The following is a 15316-nucleotide window of genomic DNA, read 5'->3' as shown; positions in this document are numbered from 1 at the left end:
CGTTCGCCGGTGCTTTGGACCCACACCTCCGCTCCGGGCCCGAGTGTTCATGGTATCACAGCCCCGACGACATAATCAGACCTCTCTTTTTGTGCCTCAAAATTAGCCTAAAGCGGTTGAGCCCTAGTTGGTGCCTCGCGGCCTGGTCTCTGCCCTCACCACCTTTGGAAATTCCTTCCCTCCTGAACTTTCTTTCAGGTTTCTCTCCTGCTTCACAGTTATCGCCACCTCACACAAACTCCAACTTTTGTGAGTTGGTCAACAAGCACTTCCGGTGAGGGAAAACATTTCTTTCATCACAACCCGTCGGCTACAGTCTAGTGAGTACAACTCTACGTTTCTTTCTGCCTCCAAAGAACCTTACTGACAAGGGGATAGAACACCGATCGACGACGCTCCAGCAACGCCCCGAAGACCCTCGAAGCAACAGTCTGAAATCTAACAATGGCCCCCGCTGCCTCAAAGCATGTCGGCGGTATGGGAGCTGGTGGTGGCACCTCCGGCGGCCCCAAGGTTCCCGGTCCCGGCGAAAAGAACGAGCTGTCCACCTACCTGTTCAAACTCAAGAACACCATCGCCCGCATCGGCATGATGTCCCGAATCAACAAGTCCACTGACAATCCTTCCGTAATCCTGCTCAAGAGGGAGATCTACGACTTCTTCGACTACTTGGAAGATTGCCAGGATTACTACGACATGAGCATCACCGCCGGCCAGTCTAAGCGCCATGGAGACTTGGCCGATCGCCTCCTCTCCATTTCCGACGGAGAGCCCCCCGAGAAGCAGCGTCTCTTCACCGCCGGTGACAAGTCTCGTGCTCTCAGTCTCCGTCAGTGGATTGATGACAGCGTTCGTGCTAAAAGAATCGTCGATGAGAAGACCGTCAATGAGGAGACCCACGATGAGATTCCCAAAACCACTTCCGTCATCACCTTCATTGACAACATTCCACGTCCCCCCGCCAACCATCCTATCTGGGGAGTTGACGGTATCATGCATGGCCTCACTATCATTGGCATGAATATCCGCTTCAATCCGGACTACAAGCACTTTCGTCGCCAATCTAAGGAGTACGGACACAACGGTCTCGAGGTCGGGGCCTAGTATCCCCGCCAGCTTTCTGCTGTGTTCCGTGGCGCCCATGGACAATCCCAGGCCGGCATCCACGGCAATATCACCCGCGGCGCCTACAGTATTGTGATCTCGCCGACCTCGGATTCCACGGACATTGACAATGGCGACGTCGTCTGGTATTCCGGCTCGGGCTCCGAAGGCCACCAAGATGTTGAGAAAGTTCCCGACCGAACTACGGGCACCAAGGCCCTTGCCGCCAGTCTTACTACTGGAAACATGGTCCGAGTCATCCGCGCTGCCGCCGGAAAGGGCAAGCAAATGCTCTTCAAGTATGCCCCCAAGGTCGGCTTTCGCTACGATGGCCTCTACCAAGTTAAGCTCGCTACTACCTCGGTCAACAAGCATGGAGGTCGTATCGAGCAATTCAAGCTCGTTCGGTGCGAGGATCAGGATCAGCCCGGCCTGGATGAACTCCGATGCATTCCCAACTCCAGCCAGCAAGATGCTCACGCGAAGATCCTTCAGAAGTGGTGAGCGAGGGACATCGAGGGTTCGGTTTGCATACCGCCGACAGAAGATCTTGGGAAAGATTGATTGGTCTTTTGATTTTGGTCGTTGAGTATGCGTGGCAAGCACTAAGTGCTCAGGAAAGCCCAATGAGAGGCAATTAGCTAGCTTTACGATAAGAACGAGACTTGCGTTCCATCTTTCTTTCCATTTCATGTGAACGACTGTCTTCAACTGCTGAGAAAATCTCCGTTGGCTTGCTGGATCACCTGTCCTTGCTCAAGCCTCCCTGCCGAGTGGCATTCAATTACATATGGTAGAGGTGGGCGTTTCTTGAGGAACTGCGTACCTCAAGTGGAGACTGCAGGAGAGCAGGATGTCGTCGACGTTGCTTACCAAAAGTCAAGATTCCGTGGAGGTTAACCCAAATGCATTTCTATCACATTGTGCCGCCTCGATTATAGAACCACAGCCTCGTATCATCTATGCCGAGAGCTCCTACCATCAGCATCCTGCCAAACAAGTCAACATCATCCGCGGAAGCATCCCTCAACGCCTCATTGAAGGACTGTTGATTAATCACAAAGTGCTTCTTCTCTCTCCAAGCAATGGCAAAGTCGACAACATTCGGGGCGCCCCAGAGGTGAGCTGACATGGTCCATGACTGGCAGAAGATATACCTGTCCGAACACCCATTGGGCGGCTCTCGTCCTATCAGCATCTGGTGCGTGATGAGAAAGAAGCACGTGAAGAAGATGGTGCGACGAGCTGACTCTTGCCAGATCCATTCTTGCCAGAACTCCTTGGTGGGGCAGAATGACTGGTCCTCTGCTGGACCTGTCGTTGGTTGAGATGACTCCCATTTGACGAAAGGCAGCAGAGCGAGCATCGCGGGCTCGAGGGCCGTGAGGCTTTGTTGGGCTGAAGCCCGCATGGGAATGTCGCCATCGAAGATGCGGATGATTTGGTAAAGGAGTATAGCATGCAGGCGCGCGAGGGCTTCAAGCCTGCCTTTGGGCGGCGGAGCGGCGAGGACCTCATGTGCCCTGGCTTGAATAGTACGCAGGATCATGGCGGCGTTGTATTGGTTCTTCGCAGCATATAAAGCACAGCACGCTTGTGCATCTGGCGAGAATATTGTTAGTAGTGCTCCATGACCACCCGCGAAGTGAAATACCTTGCATCTCCCTGGGCATGTAAGCTCTGTACAAGTAGGGATGTGACCATGGGGTCTGGTTTTCAGACACCATAGATGAAGGCACTTTCTTGATGACGTCGAGAGCATACTGGATTCTGCTTGCTATCATCTCCTCCAGAGAGGTTTGCGGATGGTGGCGAGAGGGCACCAACATCTGGTCGGGCTTGGGTGTAAGTGCCACCGGCAGGGATAATGCTCCATCCAAGAGAGCGTCGGTATTGATCAAATCCTCGAACCCAACATCGAAGTTGACATCTTCCAAGTCCTCTAGATCCAGCGGAAGAAGGTCTGGACCCTGTGACCACGACACAAGAGAAGTATCCGTACAAGCGTCCAGAGTGGCGGGAACAGGGGTCGCAGCGGCGGGAGTCGGGTCGCTTTCCGGCAGAGGTGATCCAAAGCTCTGCGGAGTATGGTGTGCTGCCGATGACTTCAATCTGGCGGACGGCGGACTTGGATACACGCAGTCGATTTTCCGCCGCGAACACCGCAAGCATGAGGGTTGGCCGTGGTCGCATCGTCGCTTGGCTTTTGTGCAAGCTACGCATGTTTTCCGCCGCGGAGGCGGGTTGGCCCGCTCGAAGAATGAGTTTGACATTTGATGGTCTGATATGCGGAGATTTCTCGTCTGATATGTCAAAACCTTGAATGAATTAAATTCGCGATGTCAATGTGAAGGGTAAACGGTTGAGATGTAGCGGAATGCGGGCGGCGATGCTGCAGGCAGGGAGATGGAGTGCTTCAGGGGATTTGCAGCGCTGAAGAAGCGCTGAGCAAGTCATTTCTGTGCTGTTTGTCCGCTGACTTAGTCATCTGGCGGGATTCCGCCATCATTTTCCACCACCAAGACTTTCATCCTTCATCCTTTGACCGACTTCTTTGTCACCCCGCACCAACTTCTTCCCGGCAACCCGTACAGGTCAACTTGATTTTTATATTCGGTGATATGGAGGTCTACAATAGAGAAATTCTACACCGTTAAGTATAGTATTAGAAGTAGTACATGATAATGACAATGGCGGCAGCAGCGATAACGGTAGTGACGACGACTAACGACGACTATATTGCATGACGGCGAGGACAACGACAATAACAGTAGCAATAACAACCATAGCAGCAAATTAGATCATATCTCCGCAGGTGAAATAGTCGCTCTAGCCCAGGAAAAGCAGGCAGTCTCCTACAATATGTTCTCCGGGGCGTGGCTCCGCGCATCATCCTGTCGGTCGCCCTTCTTGGCCGGCAACATAAGTCCCTTCGGCGCAAAGCCGCCAAGGGTATGTAAGCTGGATATCGACCACGTGAGATGACAAGAACTGATTGCTGAAACGTAGTATATAGGACTTTGGTAAATACTACGATGACGGAAACGGATCGTCCAGTTTCATCAAAGCTACCTGGGCATCCAAGGGTCACACTCAATCTACGTCCACGTCGACAGACACCATCAACATGTCTCAACAAACCATCTTCGTCAGCGGTGCAACAGGAACAGTCGGCGGCGCAGTTGCTCATAACCTCCTCAAAGCCAACATCGCCGTCCATGCCCTCGTTCGTGATCCTGACTCGCCAGCCGCCAGAGCCCTCGCAGATCTCGGCGCACGTCTCACCAAAGGCGGCTACGACGATGATGCGCCCCTCAAGGATGCGATGAAGAACGTCAACGGTGCCTTTCTCAACCTGACGCCCGACTTCATCGACCACACCTGGGAGCTCCGCACCGCGAAGCGAATCATGGCAGCTGCCAAAGAGGCCGGCGCCGTCCACTTCATCTACAGCAGCGGTTTCGCCGTTCAGGCACCCGAGAAGCTGGAGCACTGTGACCCAGACAGCTTTGTTTCCATGGTTCTCCATTCGAAGCAGTCCATCGAGAAGGCGGTCCGAGAGGCTGGCTTTGAGTACTGGACCGTCTTACGACCGGGAAGCTTTTCGTCAAACTACCTCCTTCCCCAGGCTGCCCCTTTTCCGGACTTGATTAACAAGGGAAGATTCGCAAATGCTTTCAAACCGACCTCTAAAATACCGACTCTGGATCCCTATGACATTGGGGGGTTTGCGCTGGCAGCCTATCGGGATCCTACGAGATTCAGTCGCCAGGAAATTCCCCTGTCATCCGAGATGCTGACGGTGGATGAGATCATGGCGAAGCTGTCCAAGGCCAGTGGAAAGGACATACGGGCGGTCTTCTTGACGGAAGAGGAGATCGACTCCCAGAAGGCTGGGAATCCTTTCATTGCTGGGCAGCTGGCCGCTCGCGACATGGACCAGTTCGCGGATGAGGAGAACACTCGAAGTTGGGGTATTACTATGACTACCTTTGATGAGTTCCTTGAGCGGGAGAGAGAAAGAGTCATGCAGACCTATGCCCAGCTTGCCTGAGCTTAGGTTGTCATTCAAGTCTCAAAGAAAGCGGATCTCACGGATCGAAGGAAAGAATAGTTCCAGATGAACCTTTGCAAGAACTTCGTTCAGACTTTGGTGACAATAAACGATATTAGGGATACATCTCCAGAATCTTCCCCTTGTCTCCGTGCTTTTCGCCCCATTTCGCGGTACCTTCAGCCAATGCCTCTACCAGCGCGGAGTCATACTGCTTCCCATTCTCTGCCCAACCGACCTTGACAGTTCTCCAAGTCAACCAGTCCTCCGCCAGAACGCCCTCCGGAGCCCGAAACAGCCCCACGGCGACATTGAAGAGCCTGTCGCCATTGACGAGAGCGCGTTCTGGACCACTGTAGAAGGCCAAGACCGAGGCGCCACAAACTCCGCAAAAGGAACGAGACACCTTCTCCGTTGACTGAAACATCTTCGAGGTCCCGAGTGTGAGGTCCTCGGGAACCTGGGGCGCGATGCAAGATTGGGGTACGAACGCCCAGCCGGTGATGTGGGCGCCTGTCTGGAGTCTGCAGTCGCCACAAGTGTCTGTTCCGGCCATCCATTTGTTCGGTTCCGTGGGCGAGATCCAGTCCTTGTACGATTCGACGCCGGCTGATGGTCTTGAGATGGTGAAAGATACCCCTCCGCAGTGGCATTGGGCCCGAAGCACTTCCTTGCCGTCGTCTCCAACTTCAGGTCTGCGAAGTTTGAGCTTCGTATCTGGCTTCGGGTTCCAGACTTTCAACTCCTTGCCAGCGATACTTGGGAGCCAGTCGTAGAGCCCCCCTCCCAGCGCCGAGTGCGTGTTGACATGCTGCCTAATATCCCATACCGAGGGAACATCGTCTTTGTTGGCATCGAGTATCGAGGCAGAAATGACCCAGTCGTCGTCTTCAATACCCTGGTCTCCGATGTGACAGCTGCAGGTGCTGCAAAAGTAGCGCGTGCTTGATGCAGTGGCGTGGCGGTAGGCGGTCAAGGCCGAGAGCGAGGACGGTGAGATGAATGACGGGGCGACGCCGGATGGGAGTGGTGCATGGAAAATGCAGAGTGTGCCGTGGGTGTAGCGGCAGATGCTGCAGTGGCATAAATGGACTTTGAGCGGGAGGGACAAGGTCGGGACGGTGATTGTGAAGTGGACGGCTTTGCAGTAGCACTGGGCTGTGAGCGTCTTGCTCCCGTCTGGGTGAGTGTCTTGATCTTTCTCCATGGTGTGTATGTGAGATGACTGGAGGATTCGTAAGTGGGAGTGAGATGGGAAGTCGATTTTGTGATGAGTTGAAGTTGAGGATGAATGAAGCGGTGGGCTGAGGGGAGGTTGGCCGTGGCGCGCTGACTGCCAAGTTCTCGTTTCAACCCCGCGATTCTGGTGTCAACGGCAGGGCGTACAGGCAGCAGCGAGATGTAGAACCAGTCACTCAACACAGGCCCCAGGAAAATCATGCTACGGGGCGGGGTTGAAAATTCGGCGAGATCTTGCATTGGTCAAATTTCTATATAAATGTCTCGGGTATCATGCTACGTGCCATAAATGCAATCAGTGGTGGTATCACAATTCTCAAGCAGTGCCTTTCTTATTCAGCTCCTTCTCCTTTGCTGCCTTGCGCCATTTGACTCCCCAGTACATGACGGCTAGCAAAGACGGGCTAAACACGATATAAAGGAGAGCCAGGAGCGTGAAAGCCCAGCCAACTCCCATTCCGTTGATCATGGGCAAGATGGCAGCGGTCGCAGCGGCGCCCAGCAGGCATCTAGTGAAGTTGTTTGCCGCCGTAGCTGTGCCTGCTTTGCCTGGGTGAATGTCGACGATGAGAGTGTTGGTGGTGTTGTTAAAGCCGATCATTCCGACTCCAAAGAGGAAGAGGAGTACGCAGGGAACTGCTACCGGTGCACCAACCTGGAGAACCCATCCCCAAATCAAGAGCAGGATCGAGCTGAAGAACAGCAAAGGCAGGCCTATCTCGAGGCGAGCCTTCTCAATGGGAAAATCAGACAGGTCCTGCTGACGAGACTTATCGTACGGGATGCCCAGGCGCCTACAGTGCCGACGGTAGTTCCAGTTGATAAGGGGTCCAACAACGAACCCCGCGACAACAGACCCTCCAGCCAACGGCAGGTACATGAGCCCAACTTTCAAGCTGTCAAAGCCGTACAGCTGCGCGAATTGGGTTGGCATCGAAGCGGCGATGGCATAGAACCCGGCGAAAACGATGGCGCTGAAGCCCAAAAGAAGGCCCATTTCCTTGTGAAAGAGAAGCATGAGGGAGGCGAAAGGGTTGATCTTGAACGAAAGAGATGGTCTTGCGGTGTTCGATGTCCCTCCAGTTGTTGTTCTAGTGATTTCGTCGCCATGGGTCCTCTTAGATCTGAAGTAGTCCTTCAATAGCTGGTAGCCGGTGCGGTACAGTCGCGGGGGTCGAACGGAGCCGTCGTCCACAATTCTTCGACAGGTTTCTGGGAAGAAGAGTAGCAGGGCAATGAAGAATACGCCGGAGAGGATGGCCAGAAACCAGAATATGGCCCGCCAACCCAGGAACTGTGTCAAAATGCCACCGAGAACTGGGCCAAGCGCAGGCGCAAGAACGATTGGAACAACGGTTATTCCAATGTACTGGCCCCTCTCTGCGCTTGTCACAACGTCGGCAACGACGGCGGAGGCGAGTGCAACTGTGCTACTCGAGCCGGCCGACTGTAAACACCGGACGACGAGCAGAGAGGCATAGTTCTGTGACAAGGCGAGGCCGATATTGGCGGCGATGTAAACGACGAAGCAGATGACATAGGCTGGTCGCCTGCCGCTGTTGTCGGCTAGCGAACCGATGAACATGGGTACAATACCCTGGAAGATCATGTAGGTCGTAAGGGTGAGATTCATGTCGGAGTCAGAGACGTTGAAATCCTCGGCCAAAACCGTCAGGGCGGGCAGGTATATCTGGGCGGTGAAAGGAGAGAAGAAGGCGGCCAAACAGGCACCTAGCACGATGAAGCGTTTCTCCCATGTCGTGTAAATGGAATATCGTGGAGGTTGCTCTGGTTGCTCTGAAGGCGGTGCTGCTGTGGCCTCAACATCTTCCAGACCCGACTTGGTTGAGCCGGTGGGCGGTACTGACTTCTCGGAGGGCACTGGGCTTGATGGTCTAGACATCGTGGGTGGGCTGATGGTGGTTTTGCTTCTTCTGCATGCCAAGAGGATGGACCATGGAGAGCGGGATGAGGTCCAATTATAGTCGCATCGTCGTCCGGCAATAGGACTTTAGGAGATTATGGAAAAAATGGCATTTGAGGCTAAGAATCTCGCTAAACAGCGACGGCGATGAGATAATGGATCATCGCCTCGCATGGCCTATTGTTGGTCAGTAGGGCGGCATCACTACCGAGCGACACTGCAGGTCGGTGCCGAGTCGGCGACCGCCTTCGGAATCCTGTGGCCATAATGGAGACGGTATTCTCCACGGCGGTATCACGTTGGCGGGCCATTCTGGGATTAAGCGTCTGGTTCCTGAATGCACCGGTGCTTGGTTTCTGTTGTACCGGGCGAGGCTGGCGGTAAGTCCGATTTCGTCAAACTGTGACCAAAATGCAATCATGAAGAGTCCCGGTGCTCGTGAAGCTACTAGCGGTCCGCCATCGGCGAACATGTAAGAGCACTTCGGTCGAAATGCTGGTTCGCAGCGCATCCCATGTAAGCACGCATGATGCAAGCCGAAAAGGACTGACCACAGGTGCTAGAAAGAGCAAATGGACAAGTGGATGTCGATATAGGAACTGTCAGTATGTACGATGCTGGAAATAAGGTATGAAAGGTAAGGACCCTCGCCGTCGCGATTGCCTTCCGGGAAGGACCGTGCATCCCGCATCGTGTTTGTACTGTTTCCACACGGCTTGTCGCACTGGGCTGCCCCTTCTTCCGAATTGGAAGGCGGTGACGTGTTTTCCTGGGCGTCTCCCTTGCCCGAGAAGCCACTTGTTGTAAGTAGATTGAGCTCCAGCTTGTCCTCGGCAAGGCAAAGGGGAGCTGCGCATTCGAACATCTTTCTGTCCAACTACAAGTCTAGTCCTTGATCTTTCTTCGGATTTCGCGGGAACTCGTCCAGAAAAGACGCCTTGCGCAAACTGAAACAGTATGGTTAGTCGCAACCCTAAGCACCTGTTTTGCGCCTGCGCTGCTAACTGTTAGCTGTAGAACGTGCAGTACAACTCGGCCCTGCGCCAAAGCAAGGCCATCCGCAAAGATCTTGAGAAGCTCTCCGACTCCGCAGCCCAAGCCGTCGCCCTGACCCCATCCGAGATCGGCAACGTCTCTGCATCCCTCGCCTCCTTCTCCAAGACCATCGACGAGTACAACCAGCTTGCGCGCCAGGAGCTCGTCCCCAAGAAGCAAGAGGAGGCTTTCGAGCGTGTCAAGCGGTTTCGCGACGACCTGGCCGACTTCCGATCCCAAGTCGACGACCTCAAAAAGGCGCGCGAAGATGCCGTCCACAGCAACAACCGAGGCGAGCTACTGGGTCGTCGAGCCTATGTCACTTCGACACCCGAGAACCCCTACGCCAACGTCAACAAGTCGTCCTCGTTCCACAGCAGAGGCGCTTCAACAGGAGGCCAGGCCGGTGGTTTGAGTATGGGTGGAAACGATGTCACGAGAGAGCAGCACGCGCTGCGGGAGCAAAACTTCTTTGCGCAAACGAATTCAGCACTGGACGAGTACATTGCTCGCGGCCAGGCTGTCCTCGGCGACCTTGGAACACAGCGCGAGATGCTCAAGAATACCCAAAAGAGGCTATACTCAGTCGGCAATACGCTGGGCATCTCCGGTGACACTATCCGCATGATCGAGCGCCGTGCGAAGGAGGACAAGTGGATTTTCTGGGCTGGCGTCATTGTCTTCTTCCTCTTCTGCTGGCTGGTCCTACACTTCCTGCGATGAATCGTTTGTTTCTTCATTACGTGGCGTTGGGGCGGCAATCAAAAGTCTGCGACATCTCAGGGCATTCAGGGGCATGGCGTTTGGTGTCGGCGGCCGAGTATTAAGAAACACCATGTACAGCAAGCGACAGTCGACTTTGGTTTATTCAATCCCCGCGAGGGCAATCGTGAAAAGCACAGTGTCTGTTGTCCCGATCTTGACCACCTTTGTCTCGGGTAGCACGTGGTTGCTGGTGCTCATATGGCCTCCAAACTTGGTTTCCCAGTCCACAACATCCCACTCGAGCCCCTCGGTGGTGATGTAGCTCGTTCCTCCAATGGGAATGATGCCGACATGTTTTCCAAAGACATCCTCGCCGCCCTCCCGCACTTTAATGCTGTGGATTCCTGGCTTCAGCAGGAAGGTCAAGCTCTGGCCGGACACCAAGTACATTTTGCCCTCATCATACCCTGGTCCTGGCTGCGAGAGATATAGCTGGTGTACCTGACTGAGGCCCTGGTCCACTCGGCCGCCGAGGCCTCCAAGGGCAACAATGTCGACGTTGGGGTGTTGTGATCTGATCCAACGAATAGACTTGCCGAAATCTGTCGAAATCTGGTCGGGCATATGCACGATCTGGGCGGGCTTTTCCAAATTGGTGTAGAAGTCTTTGGCAACAGGATCTAACGAGTCCAAGTCTCCGATAATGGCGTCAAGATTGGCCTGCAGCGATTAGAACGGCGCACGTCGGCACTCAGAGGTTCAAACGAACATAAGGAGTGGTCTGCGACTGCGACTGCGACTGTGTCGCTTTGCTCAGATCAAGAAGTCGATTCGCGCCACCATCCGCAGCAACTCTTACGATGGCTGCGAAAGGCGTCAGTATTCCGCATGAAGAATATCAGATATCAAATCGTACCATTCTGCCACAACAAATCAAGTACCGGGGTCTGCTTCAGTGGCTGGTTGAGAACGATGAGAGCAAATGCAGCAGGCTCGGCATCGGGCTGCCTGTCTCGCAGAAATGCAATGGGGCGCCACTCGAAGCTCGGCGATGACATCTTGTGAAGTTACTCGTCTACCCCGCCAAACGACAGCAAGTCGAGCTTCTATGTACAAATATTCCACCTGCACAGGTAGCCAAAATAGTCCGAAAAGGAAGTCAGTCAGAACCAAGCATCACAGGTGACCCAGAACAATTTGAATGAAGAATAAAAATGTTCCCCTCGGCTGTATCACCAACGTCTACAAGGGGTTATCTTTTGACAGACAGCTGCCTGCGGGATATGTAGATGTCATGTGCAGAGCACCAAAAAAGGAATCAACTGCATAGGGTGACCCAACCGACTTGATGACCAGTAGAAATGCTTGAATGACCCCGATTTTTCCTCTGATTTCTTTTTTTCCTGCTGGGCCGTCCGATCGGCCGAAGCCAGCCAGGTGCAAGGGTGCAGATTGCGCCGCGTAAACCCCGGCAGAACCCGAAATCGAAGCTTCAATTTTCTTTCCGAATCTGTAGATTACCAACCAGTCTACCGGCTCCTCGACCGCGCCCTCCGCGAATCTAATTGCCTCGCCTCTTCCCCTTTGTCTTCTTACCCCGTCTTTGGTTTCTTTGGTCCCTGGTTTTCAGCATTCACAATGTATCGCAGCGCTGTCCGCTCGACGCCCCGCGCCTTGAGCGCCGCCCGCCAATCCGCAATTCGCGCAGCCCCTCGCCGATTCGCCTCGACAGCACCCGCGGACAAGCCCCGGACATGGAAGAGCTCGGCATTGAGATGGGGTGCCGCCTTTGGTGCGCTCTACTGGTACAACACCAGCCCAGTATTCGCCGAGGAGCCCGTCGGTACGTCTGGCATCGCAGTCCTTCTACAAACGCAAGGGATACATGATTAATTCTGTCCGCGACACCAGCCCGCACGATTCCCGCGCCCTCCCAGTTTTCCGATGCCGACCTGACCACCGTTGACGCCATCGTCGAAGAGAAGCGCAAGCGCGCGATTGTGAAGGCGGAGCAGCCCAAGCCCGCTCCTGCGGCCGACAACGCACAGGCGATTCAGACCGAGGGCGAGCCGGCGCCCGGTTCTCCCGAGGCCCTGGAGGCGGAGGCCGACCAGCAGGGTGCTTTCAACCCCGAGACGGGCGAGATCAACTGGGACTGCCCGTGCCTCGGCGGCATGGCCGACGGACCCTGTGGCGAGGAGTTCAAGGCTGCCTTCAGCTGCTTCGTCTACTCCAAGGAGGAACCCAAGGGCATGGACTGCATTGAGAAGTTCCAGTACGTTTACATCAATCCACATGGTTATGGTTATAAGGACATGCTAACTATTTGTAGGGGAATGCAGACATGTTTCCGCAAGTACCCCGACGTCTACGGTGCTGAGCTTGCCGACGACGAGGAAGGTCCCTCCCCCGACGATGCCCAGCCCACTCTCGACGCCAACGCCGATGCTTCCATTCCGCCCGTCGCCGAAGAGAAGAAGGAGGCTCCCAAGGAGGCCAAGCAGGAAGCACCCAAGGAGACGAAGACCGAGGCCCCCAAGGCCGAGATCAAGAGCGACTCTGAGATCAAGAAGGTCGAGATCAAGGCCGAGCCCGAGAAGAAGGAGTCGGAGAAGAAGACCAAGCCCAAGAAGGCTGTCAAGGTAGACAGTGTTGACCTCACGAAGTCCAACACCGCGGCGACGGATGCCACTGCGGCGAACGACAACTAAACAAAGACCAAAACATCTCCACACCTTTTTTTTACCATTGTAGAAATCCATGCACGTGGACGGCAGGGATTAGATGCGGACATCGACGAGGAAAGATGTGGACGCAGCAAAAGAGGCAGCTAATGACGAGCATGACGGGAAAATCCGGGCATATTCTGCGTGTACCATAATCGTGTACAAAGTGTATCAGTAGGAACCAACAACCACGCAAAACAACCACAACCAAGAACAATAGACATACATACACGCATCTCTAAAGATGTTTTTCTTTTGTCTGAAAGTAGTATGTCAATATGTGTCATTTATGTGACTAGGTGGGTGGTCTTGTGGGTGGGAATAGCCTCACATCGCCCAGCAACGAACACGACAGCATGACTCTTTCGTCTCCCTCTGGGTCCATCAGCCCTGAGCCTGGGTAGCAGCATGAACAACAATGCAAACCTCTGTTATTAATGGGCACCCGTCCACCCAATCCCACGCGGGCCCCCGTCCTTACAAGGCCCGCTGCATGACAGCGTTCCTGGCCGTTTCCCGGCTTGTTCCCCGGGTCTAGGCCGAACACCCCCATCGCAGAGTGGAGGTATGACGTTGTGATTGGCCGGGAGCTGCACCAGAGTGAGGTGTCCCAAGCTCCCGAGCCGCATACGTCATTGGTCTCCCAGGTTTCCCACGCGCCAACCAAGATCAAGGAAAGCTCGAATCTGTGAGGGGGAGCGAAATTGTACCTTACCTGCACCTGATGACTTGGCCGTGACCAGCTCACGGTGCAGCTGAGGAGGTGATTTGACCACCACCTCACTTACCGCATCTAGGTACCTACACTACTGCGTCCCTACCTACCTGCCAACCAACCTGACGACCTGACGACCCGCCCCGGTGCGCCATCGTTTTACCGCGCCTATTGCCCTTGGCTTCGCAATTTTCCCTCCCCCTCCCGATTCTCGACTTTTCCCTCCTCTTCTCCCGGTTTTCTCCTTCACATGACAGCCACCTCTTAAAAGGCACCTCCCGTCATCCATCCCACGTCATTTGCCAGCCTATCACACCTTTTTTTCTCTCGCACACCACCACTACATTCGAAGCTTGCTCCCTCACATCCAACCTCCATCTCTCCAGCTTCATCCCGCACCAGTAATACACAAGTAGGTTCCTTTATTGACATCAAGCGACTTCTCGTGTGTACTAACAAGCGATGCAGTGTCGTACGCCGCCGCCGCAGCCAAGGGCCCCAAGCAGACTCCCGAGGAGGTACGTTGCGAGATCGCGTGATGCTCCTTTCCTCCCCTCCAATGTTTACAATGACGCAATACCGCACAAAAAACATGAACAAAACCCCCCAACTAACTCCCTCTCCTCCAGGCTGCCGCTCCTCAACCCCCTGAAGTCGCCGTCACCGACTCCGCCGCCTCCACCTCCTCCCTCGTCGACGTCGACATGCCGAGCGTACACACCGTCCCCAACGACTTCCTCGAGCAGGAGATCCAGACCGAGACCCAGGCCGACCGCCGCGACCGCGAGGAGAAGGCCCGCGCCGAGGCCGACCTCGCCAAGAAGAAGGCCGCCAGCAAGGCCCGCAGGGCCGACTCCTGGCTGAAGCGCCAGTTCGCCAGCCTCAGCGACGGCAGCGCCAGCGCCCTCGTCGTCTCCAACCTCGTCGGCGTCGTCGGCCTGAGCGCGTTCCTCGGATACAAGGCGTGGGGTCTCTACGAGCGCGGCCGTCTGTCGTGGCAGAGCGTCGGCCTCGGCCTGGGTATCTTGGGTGTTGTCGGTCTTGGCGAGGGCGTTCTTGGAAAGTAAGTCGCTGGCTCCTCGTTTTCTCTCCATGTACACGTGAAGATCTGATGCTGACTGCTTTGCTTCGCAGCTACCTCTACAAGACCAAGGGCAAGAAATGAAGACAAGTCTGTTGTAATGACACTTGGACTTTTGCGGATGGCTTGGAACTCTTTCTTCTACTCATGGGCATGACATGATTGCAGCGCGGACTCGGGCGCGGGGCGAATTTTAACGTCTTTGACGATATACACGACGTGGAAAGGCTCTCCGCTATGTATGTACTTGGCGTTCAGGGCGAATACGGACACACATGATACTCCTCACCATCTCAACTGAGCTGTCCCACACCAGAAAACATTGCTCGCTTGAATGACATGCATCTAGGCTCACACACACAGTGTCTACCCATCCAACCCATCATCCCCATCCCCGTCTACTACTCATATGAGTCATACCCGAGGCTCACTAGTTTCACAGCATCGTTCCGGATCACTTGCCCACATTTTCAACATCGACAATAAGTATTGAATATACTATAATAGAAAAAAGGAGACCTGACCTGCCTCACTCTCTTACTCTCCATCTCGGCCCGATAATTTCGCCTCCGCTGCTCATCGCTGGTAGTGGTGGTAGTAATATCGTAGAATCGTACAAGACAACAAAAAAAGTAAGGTGTCGCGAAAGCTCAACATCCCAGTCGCTATGCCGTTTGGTTGCTAACTCCTCCAGCCCCAGTTTGAACCTGCCACCCCAGACCGGACACCAAAG

At 54.5% G+C, this 15316-nt stretch overlaps 7 protein-coding genes across 7 annotated transcripts; 3 read left to right on the top strand and 4 right to left on the bottom strand.

Annotated features, from left to right (window-relative positions):
• Window positions 1-444: 444 nt before the first annotated feature.
• Window positions 445-1608, top strand: ORTH5 (E3 ubiquitin-protein ligase ORTHRUS 5; the record flags this gene model as incomplete). Its single annotated transcript, XM_036635858.1, has 2 exons — window positions 445-1092; window positions 1156-1608. The coding sequence occupies 2 exons, from the start codon at window positions 445-447 to the stop codon at window positions 1606-1608; spliced, it is 1101 nt and encodes a 366-aa protein (XP_036498637.1).
• A 412-nt stretch (window positions 1609-2020) lies between these two features.
• Window positions 2021-3297, bottom strand: gsfR2-2 (Transcription factor gsfR2; the record flags this gene model as incomplete). Its single annotated transcript, XM_036635857.1, has 3 exons — window positions 2021-2706; window positions 2759-3067; window positions 3129-3297. The coding sequence occupies 3 exons, from the start codon at window positions 3295-3297 to the stop codon at window positions 2021-2023; spliced, it is 1164 nt and encodes a 387-aa protein (XP_036498636.1).
• Window positions 3298-4231: 934 nt separating this feature from the next.
• NMRAL1-7 (NmrA-like family domain-containing protein 1) lies at window positions 4232-5158 on the top strand (the record flags this gene model as incomplete). Its single annotated transcript, XM_036635856.1, has 1 exon — window positions 4232-5158. The coding sequence occupies one exon, from the start codon at window positions 4232-4234 to the stop codon at window positions 5156-5158; it is 927 nt and encodes a 308-aa protein (XP_036497515.1).
• A 115-nt stretch (window positions 5159-5273) lies between these two features.
• CGCS363_v004006 (uncharacterized protein) lies at window positions 5274-6365 on the bottom strand (the record flags this gene model as incomplete). Its single annotated transcript, XM_036635855.1, has 1 exon — window positions 5274-6365. One exon carries the CDS (start codon window positions 6363-6365, stop codon window positions 5274-5276), a length of 1092 nt encoding a protein of 363 aa, XP_036497514.1.
• A 348-nt stretch (window positions 6366-6713) lies between these two features.
• On the bottom strand, window positions 6714-8300 carry ITP1-3 (Itaconate transport protein; the record flags this gene model as incomplete). Its single annotated transcript, XM_036635854.1, has 1 exon — window positions 6714-8300. The coding sequence occupies one exon, from the start codon at window positions 8298-8300 to the stop codon at window positions 6714-6716; it is 1587 nt and encodes a 528-aa protein (XP_036497517.1).
• Window positions 8301-10220: 1920 nt separating this feature from the next.
• Window positions 10221-11119, bottom strand: TPK3 (Thiamine pyrophosphokinase 3; the record flags this gene model as incomplete). The annotated part of the gene is made up of 3 exons (XM_036635853.1): window positions 10221-10781; window positions 10831-10925; window positions 10978-11119. The coding sequence occupies 3 exons, from the start codon at window positions 11117-11119 to the stop codon at window positions 10221-10223; spliced, it is 798 nt and encodes a 265-aa protein (XP_036498638.1).
• Window positions 11120-11699: 580 nt separating this feature from the next.
• On the top strand, window positions 11700-12772 carry MIA40 (Mitochondrial intermembrane space import and assembly protein 40; the record flags this gene model as incomplete). Its single annotated transcript, XM_036635852.1, has 3 exons — window positions 11700-11904; window positions 11973-12336; window positions 12394-12772. The coding sequence occupies 3 exons, from the start codon at window positions 11700-11702 to the stop codon at window positions 12770-12772; spliced, it is 948 nt and encodes a 315-aa protein (XP_036498887.1).
• Window positions 12773-15316: the final 2544 nt, after the last annotated feature.

This window comes from Colletotrichum siamense (assembly GCF_013390195.1).
Source record: "Colletotrichum siamense strain Cg363 chromosome Unknown KSG_Cg363_contig03, whole genome shotgun sequence".
Taxonomy (NCBI): domain Eukaryota; kingdom Fungi; phylum Ascomycota; class Sordariomycetes; order Glomerellales; family Glomerellaceae; genus Colletotrichum; species Colletotrichum siamense.
The sequence above is the reverse complement of the archived record's forward strand: the minus strand, read 5'-3'. Positions and strand labels throughout refer to the sequence as shown.